Source organism: Cryptomeria japonica, chromosome 2 (assembly GCF_030272615.1).
Source record: "Cryptomeria japonica chromosome 2, Sugi_1.0, whole genome shotgun sequence".
NCBI classification, from domain to species: Eukaryota; Viridiplantae; Streptophyta; class Pinopsida; order Cupressales; family Cupressaceae; genus Cryptomeria; species Cryptomeria japonica.
This window is the reverse complement of record NC_081406.1, coordinates 155,517,635-155,536,190: the sequence shown is the minus strand read 5'-3', so window position 1 is coordinate 155,536,190 and position 18,556 is coordinate 155,517,635. Positions and strand designations below refer to the sequence as shown.

At 37.4% G+C, this 18,556-nt stretch overlaps 1 protein-coding gene across 1 annotated transcript in view; it reads right to left on the bottom strand.

Annotated features, from left to right (window-relative positions):
- LOC131070563 (uncharacterized) overlaps positions 1 to 18,556 on the bottom strand; it is a 161,724-nt gene that overhangs the window by 117,316 nt on the left and 25,852 nt on the right. The window contains exons 3-8 of the mRNA XM_058006132.2: positions 13,217 to 13,303; positions 13,081 to 13,131; positions 12,821 to 12,938; positions 12,520 to 12,576; positions 12,359 to 12,423; positions 12,103 to 12,186 (exon numbers count right to left, since the gene is read on the bottom strand). Of these exons, the coding sequence (XP_057862115.1) occupies positions 12,103 to 12,186; positions 12,359 to 12,423; positions 12,520 to 12,576; positions 12,821 to 12,938; positions 13,081 to 13,131; positions 13,217 to 13,303 (462 nt within the window). The remainder of the gene's footprint in view (positions 1 to 12,102; positions 12,187 to 12,358; positions 12,424 to 12,519; positions 12,577 to 12,820; positions 12,939 to 13,080; positions 13,132 to 13,216; positions 13,304 to 18,556) is intronic.

The following is an 18,556-nucleotide window of genomic DNA, read 5'->3' as shown; positions in this document are numbered from 1 at the left end:
GAATTTTCCGAAGAAATGTCATGTTAGGCACCCATGAAAGATGAAGTTTCAAGTTAATTAATTCAGATTTGAGATGAAGTCAAAATAAGTACAGGGTTTGATCCTATACTGACCAGACAATCATAAAACAGAACAAGTTGCACCACAGAGATCTTGAAGACATCAGAACCTGGTTACATATTTCAGCTAATTGAAGCTAAATAAATTTGCAGACAAGTATCATCGTAAATCATGTGACATGGATATAAAAATTGTAATTGTGTGAATAAAGGGAGCCTATTCTTAGACTGCAGAGATAACTAACAAAGTTGAAAATTTGGAGGTTAGATTAGTAGTAGTTACAGACCTGTGAATGGCTTAACTTCAAGGTAGTGAATCAGAACTTACAAAGTGCATCTGAAAAGGTTGATAGATTCACATTTTTCTAGCTGTTAGACTGTTAGCTCCATTTTGCAGAAAATTTGGGATAATGACATTTAATATTTTGCCAAATATCATGTGGTAACATGTTGTTATAAGTATATAAAGTGAATAGAAAAGGTAAATATTGTATTGACTTCCAGAAAAATGAAATATGTTGATAGGAAATATAAAAAGAATATAAATTTAGTTAAAGATGATAAAAAATGTATTGACTCTGCAATAATACATGAATGGAACCTATAATTTTCATTACTCTTTCTCCTAAAAAAAGCAGAAAAGATGGCAATATGGGGAAGAGAGGGTGAAAGGGCCTTGATTCCCTTAGATACACTTACAAACAGAGGAATTTCAAATGGCTGTTGGATAGCTGGGTATGGATTATTGTCTAGATAAGTTTGGTGCCTTCGACAAAACTTTTCCCTTGCAGGAGCAATAGCACACTAATAGAGCCTTGACAGCATAGAACATTGTCTGGTCAAATCTGCAAGTGTTTTCAAGTATCTATCCCTAAAGTTCATTGAGGTTATGACAACAGTAGGGAATGTTTAAGCTTGAATCCAGTTTGAAGGAGCTTTGGAAGGTTGTACAAGTTCAAAACCTGGAAATGAAAACATGATTTTAGTGCAGAAATTGTACACAACTGTGGTCCAATTCAATATGTGTATGCATGTTATAAGGTTTGTATTAAGGGGGTCAAAATCAGTTTCATGTCAGTGGATGTTAAGAATATAACATGAAGACAAGAATAGGTTTACCATTTATGTTAGACATGTGACCAAGATTACATTTAACATTGTCATTAGTGGTTAGGTAATTAAGCCACCATAATTATTATGTAGTTCTATAAATGTGTGACATGTGAATAATACAGGTGAGCAATTCTGTTGTGGTGTGCATAATGGCCCATCTCAGGACAGCCATAATTACTGATTATAATAATTTTCAGTATTATATAATCATATCATTTCCCTCCAAAATATTTATTTTTAATATCATCAAATTTTTAAAATCTAATAGTGGAGACATGACAAAAGTAGTATTGTAAACAATAAAAAACTAATAATTTGTTGGGAAGTCATAAACAAGAACATGGGATAAGACAGTTAACAAAAAATACAATTATGTTCTAATAATGTGATGAACGAAATTCACAACAATGTTCATAGTTGCTAGAGAGATCATCTCAGGAACTCAGTACAGGAAGTAGCACAGTTTGACAATATAAGCAACTCATTCGTTCAAATCGTAGCAGCAAAACATTCTTGGGAATAAATCGCAACACCAAAACATGGAGATTTTTTCAATTATTTGAAAAAAAATTGGGTTAGCATCAGGGTTAGGGTTAGGGTTAGGATTACATAAAATGTTCGATTGGGATTAGGGAAAAACAGAAAAAATTGCTGCAAAAATCAGAAAAAAAATCCTAATCCTAATCCAGAACTAATTTTTAATCAAAAATTAAATAGAAATTTTCCATAAAGTTGCAATTTTTTGGAGATAAATTGAGATTTTTGGTCACAAAATCAGTTTGACAAGAAAACTTGCAAATTTTAAAACAAAAAATTGGTCAGCAGACTGAGCAAAAATTTATTATAATTAATTGCAATCATAAGTTCCAAAACCCAATAAGCCTAAAATTTGACTTCAATTCAGAGCTTGGAAATTTTACAAACATTAAAAAACACAAACTTGTAAAATAATCTTCACAAAAAGACACAAAACTGAACTTATATAAATCATAAGTAGCTTTTCCTTTATTTTTTCCCTAGGATCTGTACCCTGACATACAGTATATATAATATCCAAAGTATATAAATATATTTATAAAAAAGTAAAAACTGTATAAATAAAAAATTAATGAATATAATATATAAATATTATAATGATTGCTTTGTAATATATAAATATATTAAAAATAAATAAATAATTTATAATCTTTCACATAATAAATTATAATATATATAATAAATTAATTAATGATAAATATATAATATTGAAATATATTATTTATTAAATTAATTAACATTAAATATAAAATTAATATATTATAGAAAATAAAAAATAGAGCAAATAAGGAACGTCTGAGAAAACGATTAGGTGTCAATGGAGGATTTGCCGGTGACGAGTGTGCTAAGGAGGATCTAGAGAAGAGGGGGAAGGCCAAGGCCGTGGCAGATGTGGTCGAGATTGATCTTTCCGATGAAATAGAAGAGGATATAGATCTTTGGGAGAAATTGGTCATGATTTGTAGAATTGTCGGTCCGAAGTTGGAGAGAAGACGGATTAAATCTTGGATCGACGAACAATGGAAATCTAAGGTGGTGATCAAATTCATTCCGAAAGGCTTCTTCATTGTTATTTTTGCAAATGAAGAGAAGGAGAAAATTCTTCTTCACGGGAATTGGTTTATAGATAACCACCCTTTATATATGCAACCATGGTTTCCCAATTTTGATCAGGTTCCATTGGTTCCTTATGACAGACCCATTTGGATTTGTCTGTATAATCTTCCGATCAATTAATGGGGAGAGAACAGTTTGGAGAAGATTGGCAGAATGTCGGGGACATTGCTGGAAATTGATGAAAATTTGGTGGAGAATGACTCTTATTTGTATGCTAGGATTAAAATTGCGGCGGTGAAGGAAGTTCCCACCAAAATTTGTTTGAAATCAGATGGCAGGAACTAGTTACAACAGATAGAAGTGGAAGAAATAAAGCTTTATTGCAGTCGGTGTGGTAGTAGGAATCATATGATAGAAGATTGAAGAGTCTTTGTTAGGCCTGGAAGGAGATGGATGTTGAGACCCAACAGGCAGATGACGGTTGAGAAGACAGTTACGCCTCAGAAGGAGGAGTCGAAAGTTTCTTTAGGAGATACGGATCCTGTTGGTTCTATTACAGCGAAGGATGGGATTACCAACAAAGACATCTCTAGAGGAGAAGGAGGTCCCCCCAGGGGTGTGATCGAAGAGCAAGAGGGGACTACAAGCAAAGCCATAGTTGCTAGCAAGGGCTTGTCAAATACGGAGGTTGACTATGACTTGGGGTCGGAGGAGGAGTATGACAAAGATGATGAGTTGGATATTATAGACCCTAGATGTATTAGCCAATCAGCTAATGCCTTGCTGGGGAGAGCCAAAGGAAGCAAAGGTAGAAGGAGCAATAAGCAAAAGAGAGAAGACAAGGCGAAGGAGAAAGGTATCATCAGTGTTATAGATTTCATGAAGAGATCCAAGGGATAGGAGAAAGGTATCATCAGTGTTATAGATTTCATGAAGAGATCCAAGGGAGGCAAATCCCTTGGAGATCCATGAAGATCCTCACATGGAACGTCAGGGACCTATCGGCTCTTGACAAGAAACGCTTGGTAAAACGTTCATTAGAGAAGGTCTCTAATGACATAATCCTGCTTCAAGAAACCAAACTGAGTTTAGATAAAGCACTTAGCTTTTTGCACTACTGTGCGAGATGGGAAGGTTGTTTTCATGAGGCTAGAGGTTCAACGGGTGGATTGCGGATCCTATGGAATCCTCAAGTGGTCAAGGTTTTCCCTGGAGAGATGTCTGAGTATTGGATGACTTGTAGAGTGAAATGCTTGGCAGACGATCTGCAATTTCCTTTGATCAATGTTTATAGGCCGATTAAAAGAGAGGACAAGATGAGAGTTTGGAATGAACTTTCAGACCGCATCAAAACTATTGGGAAGGATTGGTTAGTGATAGCAGGAGATTTCAACGCTATTTTGGATTTGAATGATAAAAATGGAGGATTAAGGAAATCCAACAGGGTTATGGAGGACTTTAGAGAGTTTGTGGCAGTCAATGAGGTGTTTGATGCTGTGCCGAAAAATGGCCAATTCACTTGGACAAATAGAAGATTGAACTGTACGAGGATCTTGGAGAGGCTTGACAGGTTTTTGGTGGGGTCCAAATGGATGCAGGGTCAATACTCAATGGCGTCTAGCATTCTGCCGAATTCAGTATCCAACCATTTTCCAGTTCAATTAGAATTGGATACTGGGAAGGCCCGGCAACAAAGGAGTTTCAAATTTCAAAGTATGTGGTGGCGGGATAGGTATTTTTTTGGAGAATTTAAAATGTTGGTGGGAAGAAAGTAATATTTTTGTCGGTACTCCTAGTTTCTGTTTTGTGAAGTGGTTTCATTTCCTTAAGGACAAAATTAAGAAATGGAATGTTGAGTCTTTCAAGAATATATTCGCTGAGAAGTTGAGACTAGAGGAGAATTAGCGTCTCTAAATGAGAAAGTGATGTGTTCGGGGATGACTAATTTGGAATTTGAGAAAGAAAAGGAACTGAAGGATTGCTTAGCGGAGGTCCTGAGAAAGGAGGAGATCTTTTGGCGAGACAAGTCTAGGGAAATGTGGATCGTGTCAGGGGATTCAAACACAATTTTCATTCCTCAGTTAAAGCTAAGTGATCGCTTAATAGAATTGAAGCGATCAAAGATGATGGAGGTTTGTGGAGCTTGACTAGAGAAGATATAGAAAGGGCAGCGGTACAGCATTTTGAAAAATTGCTCAGTTCTGTCGTTGGTAGTGATATTGGAAGTAGAGATCTCATGCTGGAGGTGATCAATGAGGAGGTTTCCAAGGAAGATAACGAAGCATTAATGCTTCCCTTCTCGATGCAAGAAGTTAAGAAGGCTACTTTTTCATTACATCCTAATGAGGCGCTTGGCCCGGACAGATTTACAACAGAGGTCTTTCATAAATGTTGGGAGATCATGGGGGATGATATTTGGAGGGTTGTGGAAGACTTCAAGAAGAAGAGGAGATTTGTCAAAGGAATCAACAATACCATCATAGTCCTTGTTCCCAAAAAACAAAATTGCGAATCAATGGTGGATTTCCGTCCTATTTCGTTATGTAATTCAATTTATAAGATCGTCTCAAAGGCTATGGCAATTAGACTTAAGAAGGTTTTGAGCAAATACATATCAGAGGAGCAACATGGATTCACCTCGGACAAAGAAATCACAGACAACATCATTCTGGCTGTGGAGACTATTCATTCCATGGGTAAGGAAAACTTGAAAGGTATGGTGGTCAAATTAGATGTGAGTAAGGCATATGATAGGGTTATCTGGGATTTTCTTTTGTGTGTCTTAGAAAGATGTGGATTTCATAGGAAATGGTTGGATTGTGTAAGACATTGCGTATCCTCCACTCATTTTTTGGTTCTAGTCAATGGTTCGATCTGTGGCTTCTTCAAAGCCTCCAATGGGCTGAGACAAGGAGATCCTATGTCCCCATCTCTTTTTGTACTCATGGCAGAAGTTTTGGGGAGGAACATTAGAAATAAATGTTTGTTGGGAGTGTGGAAGGGCATTCGGGCTCATAAAGATTTAGATCCTATCACTCATTTGCAATTTACGGATGATACAATCCTATTTGGAGAAGCTTCGGCGATTAAGAGCACTTCGGAGCAATATGCGGAGGTGTCGGGCCAGTGTATGAACAAGATCAAATCGTAGGTGTTCTTCGTCAACACGAACAAAAGGTTGTAGCATAAAATTGCTAAGATTCTAGAGTTTCAGATAGTGCTCTTCCTAACGAAGTATCTGGGTGTACCTCTTTTCATGGGATGGAGTAATAATTTGATGTGGGAGGAAATTATAAATAAATGTCAACCCAAAACTTCGTTGTGGAAGAACAAATGATTGTCTGTAATGTCCCCTTCTCCGCAGTGATTAGTTCAGTGGTCCATTGGCCTATTCCGGAGACCCGTAGGCTATTTGGATAGGAGAATTAGGGTTTCTAGCTTTTGTGGAGTTCTGCTCGAGCTTTTTAGGGTTTACCAAGAGGGAATTCTTCAGTTTTGTCTATGGTTTCCTTCTGGGCTTTTCATGAGCTCCAGGGTGGTATAACATGCATTTGATTCTTTGGTGAAGTGAGAACTTACTATTTTTAGTAAGTTAGGGTTTGGTTGTTTGGATGATGTTGTCTTACTGAGCTTTCCAAGCTCTTTCTCTAGGTGCGAAGATCATGTTTTTTGAAGTATTTCATGACTTATTGTTTTTAGTAAGTGGCAGTATTGAGCAATTCTATTTTTAGCAATTTGGACAAGGTCCTGATCCTGTAGCAGTTCAGTGGTCTTCATTGCTCATCTTCATCCTGGATTTTGTTGATAATCAACATTGGAGTCATAAGTGATTTAATTAAATATTATTTCCTTGTCCTAAGGTTTATTTAATTATTTTATTTCTGATTAATGATATATTGGGCGATATAGAAAAAGACATTTTTATCTAATATCAATGTTATATTTTCCTAAGTTAGGCGTTGAAATTTGAAGAATGCATTTAGTTATTATTGAAGACTTACGCAAGTTCAAACTTGTTGAATTATTAGTTAAAATGCAACTTGGGCGCCCACATTGGGAAATGAAATGAAATGTCATTTGGACGCCATGTGAGAGTGAAATGAAATGCAAATTGGTGAGGTGAATTTGGGAGCATTTACATTTGAATTTTAGAGGAAAAAACCATAAATACAGGTGCTTGGCCTCCCATTTGGATATCTTATGAAATTGCATTGTTATGCTACCAGTTTGGCGATTGAAAATCTGAGCTTCGAAGTGTGGCTTCCTAGCTAAGTCTTAGTTTCGTACTTGGAAGATAGTACCTAGCTGTGTTCTTGTATTTCCAATGTTGTTAGAGAGCGTTTTTCTAAGTGTGGAGTGTTTTGTGTGGATTTTGGAGTGTTTTCTTGCTGCTGGTCGCAGAGTTGCTGAAACCATATTTTGCTCATACCTCTTGACCAAGTGATTCCTTCATTCTAGGTATTGGCTCTATCAAAACGTGGCATGGAGGCGATATAGTCTGCAATGTTATAGCCGTTGATTTGAAGAATTGGATTTTTAGTTGCAAATCGTACCTTTTAGTTGGCCCATACCATTCTAGGGGTGCATTGGGATGTGTGCTTCTGTTTTGAGGTGACTGGACTGCAGTTTTTGTGTTCATGTTTCATCGTCCAGGTTATATCTTTCATTCGCATTTGATTTGGTGTTTTTCCGACTTCATTTGAGTGAGTTATGATCATTTTGGTGTTGCCGGTTGAGACTAGTTATGCTTGTTTGACTTCAGATTTTTGGTACAGCAGCAGTAGCATGGTTTAAGTTAATTCATTAGTTGTTTCTTGCTATAATCTGCATTGGATATCATCTCTAATCTTCTCTTTCTAAATTGTAAGGTTAAGTAGTAGTACTACTAACCATTTCTGGAGGTTGCTTGCCCACTGCATAAGTGGAAGAGGCTAGCTTAGCCGCCTTTTTGTTCTGTAATTCAGTTATGAAGTTCAGTCCTCCCACTGAGTAAGTGGTTGAGTGATTTTATGATTGTAATGGTCCTCCCGTTGAATAAGCGGTGGAGTTGAGCTTTTGTGTGATTCAGTCCTCCCGCTGAAACATTGTGGTTGAGTGATTTGTGTCTTGGTGAGTTGTTCTCTTGGCTGGTTTACCGCCAAGTTTCTAGTTTACCCATTGGATAAGCGGAAGGGGCTAGCTTGCCACCCATTATTGTATTCAGCTTTTCAGTTGGTTTATGGTGCTAACAATCCCCGGAACACCGTATGCTCTCACCCTCCCAAATTGGGCTCTCGATGAACAAAAGGTGGAAGGGTTCCTTCCAGTTATTTTGGTTTATTTCTCTAACCTTAATGGGTTACTGTATTTGCTTTGTAAATCTTATTGCCAAATAAAAAAAAAAATTATTGGGGATATTACATTGTCTCGGGTAGGTAGGATCCAAATGATTAAATCTGTGTTGTCAACACTTCCTATTTACAGCATGTCCTGCTTTAGACTATCGGTCCGAGCTATTGGGGCTCTGGATGGTCTACTAAAAATATATTTATGGGAAGGATCGAAGGAAGCTAGGAGAATCCCACTAATTAATTGGGATACGGCCTGCTTGTTGAAAGAAGAGGGAGGAGCAGGACTTAGGAAAATGGACTTGCAGAACTTAGCCCTGGGAGCCAAATTAGCTTAGAAGATGTACAAGTATCCTTGCAAAACATGGTGCAGAATCTTGAGGAATAAATATTTAGATTCAGGAGAACCAGAGAGAATTTTCACCCTAGCCAATTCTAAATCAGGATCGGCAGTTTGGAAATTTATTTGGGAAAGCAGAAGATTGATCACAGGTCATTTAACCTGGAAAAATGGCAACAGCGGGAAGGCACGGTTTTGAAGAGACTCATGGAATGGGAAGAAATCTTTGATGGAATGTAAAGAGGATAAAGAATGGATAATTGAGATCGAGGGGAGTATTGAAGAATTGGTGGCCGATTACTTTGAACTACCTCATCAGAGATTTTCAAGGGTTAAATGGAAGTCGGTTGGCTCGTGGATCAAGGAGAATTGCAAATCTTTGGTCGAATTGTTGAGTAACAGAACAGTTATTTTCTCAGGAGAGGACTCGTTGTTATGGTGTGCGGCGAAATCTGGAGAATACAAAGTGAATTTGGGATATGCTATCCAAAGAAGAAGACAGAGGGACACGCAATGGCCGTCTCTATTGTGCTAGGATAAGAGAGTTTTACCGAAGGCAGGAGCATTTTTATGGATTGCTCTTCATGGTAGAATCCTAACAGGAAGCAAATTGAGAACGATAGGCATAGCTGGACCGAATATGTATTTTATGTGCAAAAGGGAAGAGGAAGCTGCTGATCATCTTCTCTTATGGTGTCCAGTTGCAGTGGAATGCTGGGATTGGCTTTTTGAGATGTTGGAATGGCAATCTGTGACGAATCGGTGTTTGTTGGAATTCTTGTTGTCTTGGCTGGTGGAGGGTAAGTACTCGAAATGGGCGGATCTTTGGGTGGTAGGGCCTTCGATGGATGCTTGGCAGTTATGGAAGGAGAGGAATAGGAGAGTTTTTAAGGAGGAGATGCCAGTAGAGCTCATTATTGACAGTATTAAAAGGGGTATGGAGGAAGTAGTGAATGGGAAATTACTAGGGAAACGGATTAAAATCTATTCTAAATGGGACAGAATGATGGAGACTAAATGGGAGTTGAAGGAATTTAGTGTTAGCAAAATAATCAACAAGGGGAATAGGAGGCAAGATTCTTGATGGAGAACACCACATGTGGGATGGATAAAATTAAACTTTGATGGAGCCAGTAAAGGTAACTCGGGAATGGCTGGGTATGGGGCTATTCTGAGGAATGAGTCGGGAAGGATGCTTTCTACAATGATGGGAGCGATGGGCAAAGCGACAAACAGCAAAGCCGAACTACGTGCTCTAGATGAAGGGCTGAACATGTGTGTGGAGAAGGGATTTTCGAAGATTCTTATCGAGGGAGATTCCCAAGTGGTAATTAATGGAGTAATGCAGTCAAGTTTCTGTAGTTGGAAACTTAAGACATGGTTGTCGATGATTGAAGAAAAGTTAAACAAAATTACAGAATTTCAGTTAGCACACACATATCGTGAAGGTAAAGAGCAGCAGACTGGTTAGCCAATGAGGGAATTAGAATTGGCACAGAGAATATTCTTGTTGATGAGACGTTGGTACAGAACGAATTGAGTGTTACACTCGGCCAAGACAGAGCAGGTCATCCTCGTGAAGGGATTAGATAGAAACCATCATATCCAATGCATAGGTGGTGAAGGTGAGGACAAGTCTATGGTAAGTTTACATGTAGACTCCAAAATCGATGTTGCATGTTTTGACGGCTGTCGCAGGATAAGGTAAGATTTGTTGCAGATTTAGTATGTCTAGAAGGGGCTTAGATCAGAGTGCAACTTCGGATCTGGCAAGGTGGATGGTCCAGATTTCGTTGTAGAATTTTCTACACTTCGGAGTCCCTCTATAAAGAAGGATGTGGAGGTGTTCAGGGTAGAAGGATAAACAGAGCGAGTGGATAGGGCAGAAGTATTCGGTGTCAAGTGTCAGTGCCAGGAGAATGAAGAGCGTGAGGAAATGTCGGAGGAACAGGTGAGTTGACTATTCAACAAGGCAAACGAAAAAGAAAAGGAGACTGTTATTCAGATACTGGGGACCGAATTTTGGAGTGAAGGTCATGTGCATGAAGGAGTGGTTCTGGAGAGTTTGTTCGAGCCGATCGTGCAGGTGTTGGGTTATCCTATCTCTGCCAATGGGATAGTGCGAAGAATGGTGAGGGAGAAAATTTCCCAGGTGGTACTGAGGGCCTTGGATGGAGTCAAGGCAGTTCCAGAGTCAAGATGTATGCTTGGTTTTTTCTATCTGAATGCGGAAAGGAAAACAAAGAAAATGCAGAAGGCATGGAGCCTGTTCAAAGCTAGGGTGGTCAAGGACTACAGTTTGGACAAGTTTGAAGAATTTATGAAGGAGAATGGAAATGTCTTGCCAAAGGAGGTAGTGGATAGGGTGGTTGAAATAGGTAAAGGGATAGCATATCTGTATAACTGAGAGCTGAGCTCTTATCTCCATGTAATGTTTTCTGGTTTTAATAGAAAGGGTACTGCCCCCTAGGCAGATCTTGCTTAGAATATATATATATATATATATATATAGAGAGAGAGAGAGAGAGAATAAATATTTAAAACCTGGCATATAATATATTTTATCGTGGCAAGGAAGCAATTGAATCATGAAGAATATTAGGCAACACATGCTAAGAAGGCCTTGTTTGAACAGTGATGAGTCAGGGTAAAACCTGGTTACAAGAGTTTGAGGAAGACAGTCACAAAATGACAAAAACAGCAAATACATGAATTAGAGTAAAAGTCCATTTGTATTTGCCATGTGGAGTCGATTGAGGTTTGCATTGAAGGAAAATCTCTCATGATTGCAGAGGTTGCAACAATTGACAATATACACTTGTAAAAAGAATGGTATTTAAAAAAGAATTGTGCATTGTCCACAACTACTTTTCCGGCTACAGAATATGTTTATTCCACACAAATTCTCTTAAGGTTCAGCCCAGATGAATCCATAGGGAACCCAGAGTGCCAGGGCTGGACCCTGGACAAACCCAAGGCAATCTTGGCCCCATATCTGAATGCAAACAAAACCCACCAACTACATAGAGGGAAAGTGTCAAACTTGGTAACTTGAAATTTCATCCATGGGAAAACGGGGGCTCAAAACAAATTTTAGTTTTTGGTTTTTTAAAACTAAAGTAGGTAGCTGGGGTGCATGCAATTTTTCACAATTTTATCAATTTTAAGTAGTAACCAACCACTGATAAATCAGCACAATGTTGCCAAAGGAAGAACTGTGTAAATGAGAATGAAAAAAAATTGGTCTTTTCCCCACCTCACTAGTTTTCTTGTCCTACTAACGAGTTTTGACAATTATTCAGCAGTTTCTTAGGTGAGTAACTTACCAGCCCTATTTGCCTCACAAGTCCTCACAAGCTAGTGAGTCACATGCAGAATCTTTATGCTATGACAAGTAGTATCTCAGCAAGACCTGCAGTTATATTTTCTAATTACATCTGTTCATTGTAACTAGCCCTATGAGATTCTTATATTTTTTGTCTTTTACAGCTCTTAAGACCACAATCACAAGTGTTGTTGCCACAAGGTGCAAATAAATATGCAGTTAATGCACACGGAATACATTGGATGATTAAGACAGGTAACCTGTCTTGAAGTTTACACGCTTTCTAAATTCACATCCTTTTAATAGTTAAAAGGCAGACTAAAGCACTGAAAAAAGAGATCACACCTGATAACTGCGACAAACAAGAAGATGTGGTGTCAAGCCCAATGCTCTTAATTCCCGAACACTATGTTGTGTTGGCTTTGTCTTCTGCCACGAAGAAATAAAAGATTAAATTTTATCTCCAAGTTTGATTTGACATTCTGGTCAATAACATACTAAATAGTTCATGACCGAGCATAATGCAGGATAAAATTGATGGTACTTTTGTTTCAAAATTGGTAAACATCAAATGGAACTCCTTTGCAACAATATTGATCACCTGCTCTCCAACAACACCAATAACAGGAACAAGGCTGACATGGACTAGGCAAAAGTTTTCTGGTCCTGTAGATATTGTATGATGGCAGTCAATTAGTGGTAGTATAAAAATATACTACTTAATAGAATGCATACTCAGAAAATGGAAATAATGCAACTTACCCACAGAATAGGAAAGTTGACGCAAAGACTCAATAAATGGCATTGATTCAATGTCACCTGAATAACAAGGGTTTTACTTCTGTAATATACTGATGGTTACAGAGGTAAACTTTTCTATTAAGCTTGAACATTTGCGGAGAATATCCAAGTGATAAAATAAAATAAAGCAACAGATCCGCCAACTAATGTATGGAAAAAGAGTTCAAATAATCCGTGTGCATTTTCAATTTGCAAAAAGAAAGACTACTCAAAGATAACGAGATAATGCCATTTACAATACTTCTGAAAAATAAGTCCTTACCTACTGTTCCTCCCAACTCAATGACACATACATCAGCTGGTCCTTCTTTCCCATCCACAGGAATTTGAGATACACCTTTTATCCAATCCTGAATGGCATCTGTAATATGTGGAATTACCTACATACCACATGTAGAATTTATAATTGGTGATCAGTTTTAAGTAGTTGATCATGTTCCTGGAAAAAAATTAACATGCAATGACTTAAATATGGCCGAAAGATTTTAGCAAAAACAAAATTATAGGAGGCAGTAATTGTACCTGTACAGTCTTTCCTAGGTAGTCTCCCTTCCGTTCTTTGTCAATAACAGACTGGGCATATTCAAAAATATTAATAAAATGAGCAACCAAAGAAGTATAACATGAAGCTTGAAGGATTTGAAAGTCTATTAAGTACCTGATATATCTTTCCAGTGGTAATATTGTTGTCCTTTGTCAATGTCACATCTAAAAAGCGTTCATAATTACCAAGATCCAAATCCACCTTTCAAACATGAAAAAGTAGTTAGTGACCACTCGTCAACCCATTATTGTCTAGGGTTTTATGAATGAAGATCAAAAGAATACTTTGAAGAAAATAAAACCAATGACAAAATAGCAAAATCGACTTGTGGAGAAAAGAAAGCAAGAAAAGACAAAAATTAAATTAAAATCCACGAAAAAAGTACATTCAGTTGAAATAGAGAAACACAATGGTAAAAGGAACTCAGGTTGTAGAAGTAACAAAGCACTAAGAGCCAAATCAAAGAAAACAATGTAACTAATTAAAGCTCAGACCATAAGATGTAACTAAAAGGGCAAATAGTCATGGGAAGGATAGACAACTCAATGAAGCACAAGGCTGAGGAAGAAAAGGAAGCGACCATGAATAGAAACCAATTTTGTCACACGTATACATTAAGGCTCAAGGCCAAACAAAAGAATGACATCAGCATTGACCAAAATAAATGGGTCAATGCAATACCGAGTAGTGCCCACCAAGTGTCCAAGGCTAAAACAGACAAGGGGGAGAATTCAAGTAGGAAGCAATGTACTTCCCCTAGATACTCTCCTAACACCCAAGGTTGAGGTGGTCGAGAGGAAACTTGTAATGCGCGCTTCTTCAAGTTCACATGACTTGCATTGCTGGTGAGGGGGGCTGGAAGGCCCTCAACAGTAAAATGAAGCAGATCCATAATGCCTAGAATGAGTGGATTAGAGCACACTAATGGTGGTATGCAAGGATGAATGTCATCTTCCTAATAATGAATGAGTGCATTAGAACACACTAATGGTGGTATGCAAGGATGAACATCATCTTCCTAATTTTTTTAGCTCACAATATCCAAAGGGTACTAATTAAAACCATCAATCAATATGATGACTAAGAGAAAGTAACCAACTTGCTAGGTCTAGGGGTTCTCTATAAGGACTTATGCTTAAATATTGATAACATATCAAAGGAAGAGGGCCAAATACCTTTAACCGAGATAGTGGAAGAAAGTGGATAAAAATCACAAGTCTATGTACATATATTAATACCATATAGGATATATCTAATAGTAGACAAAGCACTTGAAGATAACTATGCTCCCCCAAGTTTTGGGGATGGGGACGTGGACAGCAGGGGACAGTGGGACATGTTATTGGTACGGAGGTACTTTTGGGCCAGTTTTTAGGGGATGGTAGGGGATGGCTATTAAAAAACTAGGAAATTTTTTTAAAATATAGAGAAATTTCAAATATTCATATCATAACATTGATAAAACATTCATCATAGATATTATAGATGCTTGATATATAACATTAGACTTGAATTGAGATTTCACATGAGAATTGGCAAACAAATTAACAAAATTTAAATGCGTCCATTGTCAATGTGCATACATTTTATATAAGAATTATAAAAAAATGCCCAAAAGCTGCAAGTTTCAACTATAAAATGAGAAAAACATAGAAAATATATAGCTGTCCCTAACCTAAATCAGGCAATAGTAAAGTCAAGTTTATTTCTGTTTCCTTTTCCACCTTATATTTTTTGTCATGAATATTTTACTGTATGGGTGGGTGAGAATAGATTCCCTAGATGGGTCTTTTTCAGGTGATCCTAAGCTAGTATTTGACTAGAAAACAACAGAAGTAGATGATGACAAGATTTATCAGGTCACTAGAGGGAAATTCCTCTAGCCAGTCTTGGCCATGATATTTGTTCCTAATGTAATAAAAGAAGCAGTACAATGCATTTTTTTCTTAGCTGCACATAGATTTACTATTAGATTCAGTAGTGTTGATTTGGGATGGATATTATACTACAATTAAATTTAGATCCTGCACATAAATTGCATATTTACGCATCTGTATGGTATATTGGACACAATTTTTGCCATGTCTAATGACCTGTAAATATGTTTGGATGGGAAGCACTTATCGGGCCATAGGGAATGGCCTCGCTGTCCCTAGGATGGTTAGGGTACACATGGGTGTCCCTTGACCGTCTTGAGGACAACTAGTCATCCCCTAACATCTCCTAAGTTTTCACACATGTTTCCAAGACCTCCCCAATTTTGGGGGTTGATAGGGGAAGGAGGGGACATTTTCGAGGCATCCTAGAGTCCCCAAAATAAGGGATGAGGCAACAAAACACAAGACACACATCCCTAGGGAGCACTGAGATAAAGTTCTCAACTTTCAACTCCACAAGGGTACCAAGATAATAGATCGTCTAGCTAAACATAATAAGATAATCTGCATTAACTTGTAATCGGTGGAAGCATGCATTCAACTGACCAAGTGCAACTCTCAAGCCACATGACCAGAATAATACTAAAGATAGTTAGGTCGAATGATGATGCCATCAATAATCTATAAGAAATGTTCAACAAGCTAAGTTGGAATCACTAACTTGTAATCTGCCTTACAAGAAATTTTAATAAATTCACTAACATTTACTTTGCTCTATGAGAAGATTTATTAAAAGGAATGCAAATTCAATGGTTTTTAATGTCAACACTACCATGGCAGCTCATATGACCTAGGCCGAATCTTGGAACTCTTGTAATGCAATGAAATAAGTGACCATCACTTACACAAAAGGGTAGAAATACCCTTTGAATTGAATGAGAATTTTTTATCAAGGAAATGAATCAAAAAACACTAGCACTCCAAGATAGAAGATGAGACCTATCCCCTGCAAAGATGCAATTGTGAGGCAAAAAAAAATTCGGTAAACAAACACTCAAGTAAGGATTAAGATTGCATGATCTCCATAGGTCCCTGTTGTGAGGTATTCACACATCGCCCCATCACAAATGGGGACCCCCACTTTTTTTCTGCTTTCTAGGTAGTGTTTGAGTCTTTAGCTATTAGCCTTTGCATTAGAGAGGTATAGGTGCTCAAAAGGCTAGGAGTCAGGTGGATACTCTTGCATGAGTGTGAAGTAAGTTTGCAAAGTCTAGATATCATTAGTTCAACCATGAGTGAGGAAGGATTGCTAATTTGAAGGTCACTTCAAGTGCTCCTCTTAAAGGAACGAACTTCACTTCATGAATACTCCTTGTGTAGCGAATTTCTTGCACTTCTCCCATAGAGGGAAAATTCACTCTAAGATCTCATGTTGAGCAAGTTATCATGTATTGAAGTTGAGAAAGTAAGTGAAAGTGAGCAAAAAAGAGTTTAGTCTTGATTTGAAATCCACTTCATAAGCTCAACCTCAGGAGAAACTTCATCTTCAAGGTCAAGAGAGTGAACTTCAACTTCATGAACTCAACATTTGGAGCGAACTTCATGAACTAGGAATTGGAGCAAACTTCATGAACTCAAGATTTGGAGTGAACTTCATGAACTGGGAATTTGGAGCGAACTTCATGAATTGAAGATTTGGAGCGAACTTCATGAATTGAAGATTTGGAGCGAACTTCATGAATTGAAGATTTGGAGCGAACTTCATGAATTGAGAATTTGGAGCGAACTTCATGAATGAACACACATGAGCGAACCTCACCTTCAAACCTTCATGAACAAAATTGGAAGTAAAGGAGCGAAGAGTACTTGATAGCATTTAACCTTGAATGGATTCTATTTGAAACGAACTTCACGAACTCAACAACACAAGTGAACTTCATGAGTTCAAGATTTGGAGCGAACTTCATGAGTTGAGAGAGACAAGTGATCTATTGGTTATGCTCAAGTGTTGTAATTATTTCATTGGCCAGAACTGAGTTTGTTGTAACAAACCCTAATTAGGGTTTTCATTGTAAAATCTCGGCCATTGATCTCAAATTGATCTAAGCCATTCATTGTAATGACCTCTCAATATAAAGCTCAAGCTCCTCATTTTGTAAAGGTTAATAGTGAGTAGAATAGTGAATAGAGAGAGAATAGAAGAATAGAATAGCAATTAGAGTAGAGTAGGAGGAGAAGGCATAAATTGGTGCCTAAGTTGTATATGAACTCCATTTTCATTGAAGTTATGGTGAAGTGTGTTGTTTCTTTACAATGTGCATGGTTTCTTGTTGGATCTTCATGTTGGATGATAAATAAATTAGATTGAATGGAGGAATTTGTTGAATGTATTCATGAAGAATCGGCCTAGTCCATACCACTAGCCTCTTGCTGATTGTATGTGTGCCTTGTGTGGTCAACTGGAAATGATATGAGCTTAACTTCAAATTGTTATGCGTCCATTGTTTATGCATCGACTTGAATGGTGAACAATGTTTGATAGTAATGGTTTGAACATCTTAAAATGCCCTTAGAAGATTGCACTAAGCTTGTGTCAAATTGTTCAATTTGATGGTAAGACGTCACTCAGTAGGATTCCATCTAATCGTTCATCCATCTTCTTACATTTTAGGCCCTAGAATAGACCTTCTCAACCCTTCACCTTTTTCTATTTTTTTTTTTTAAATCAAGCTATTTAGGACAAAGAGCATCACCATATTGCAACATCAGATGATCGAGTTCAAGCAATTCAAGCATTCGACAATTTGACCTAAGTCCCCTTGTGATTTCAGCATAATCACATCAACCAACAGAGCTTATCCACACGTAGTGACCCTACATTCATGAACTTTGGAGTCTTCTCAAGTGATCCTTAAGCTAATCTTCAGCATTTGAGAGATTTTATTCAAGAGAGGATAAGATACTTTTGGGGATTTTATTATGTGTTTGCATGTGCGTAAAAAACACATCATCAGTCCCCTTTGTAGATGTGAGAAAATAAAGAAAAAGCCTCCCCAAAGATGTTGAAGATCACAATATTACATTTATTGAGGTTGACTAGAAACTAGAAAATTTGACAAAACCAATTATGAGCATAAAGTTCTTTGTAGACCCTCAATAGAGTTGAAGCATCAAACCATCAACAAAAAATTGTATATCAATAAGAACATGATGCAAAAGATCAACATAATTATGACAACTAAGAAAATCTTCAAGCTCAACTATGCAATACTGAAGAGATTTAATAAAAGAGAGCACACTTGTGTTTCCACTCCAATTATGCTCTTATAGAGACAAAGGGGAGCCCCCACATTGACCAACAACCATCTCCTTGAGAGTTATGATGGCAATTATGAAGGAATCTTAAACACCATTACCATTCAACATTTGTAAAATCAAATATTTTGAAACTGGTTCAAAGACCTTTCTAAAGTCTACAAAACAAAAACATAAGCCTTACGAGACTGCTAATGAGCCTCCTCAAAAAATAGTCCAATGAGAAATTTCTGATCATAGTTTACAACATTCTCTTAAAGCT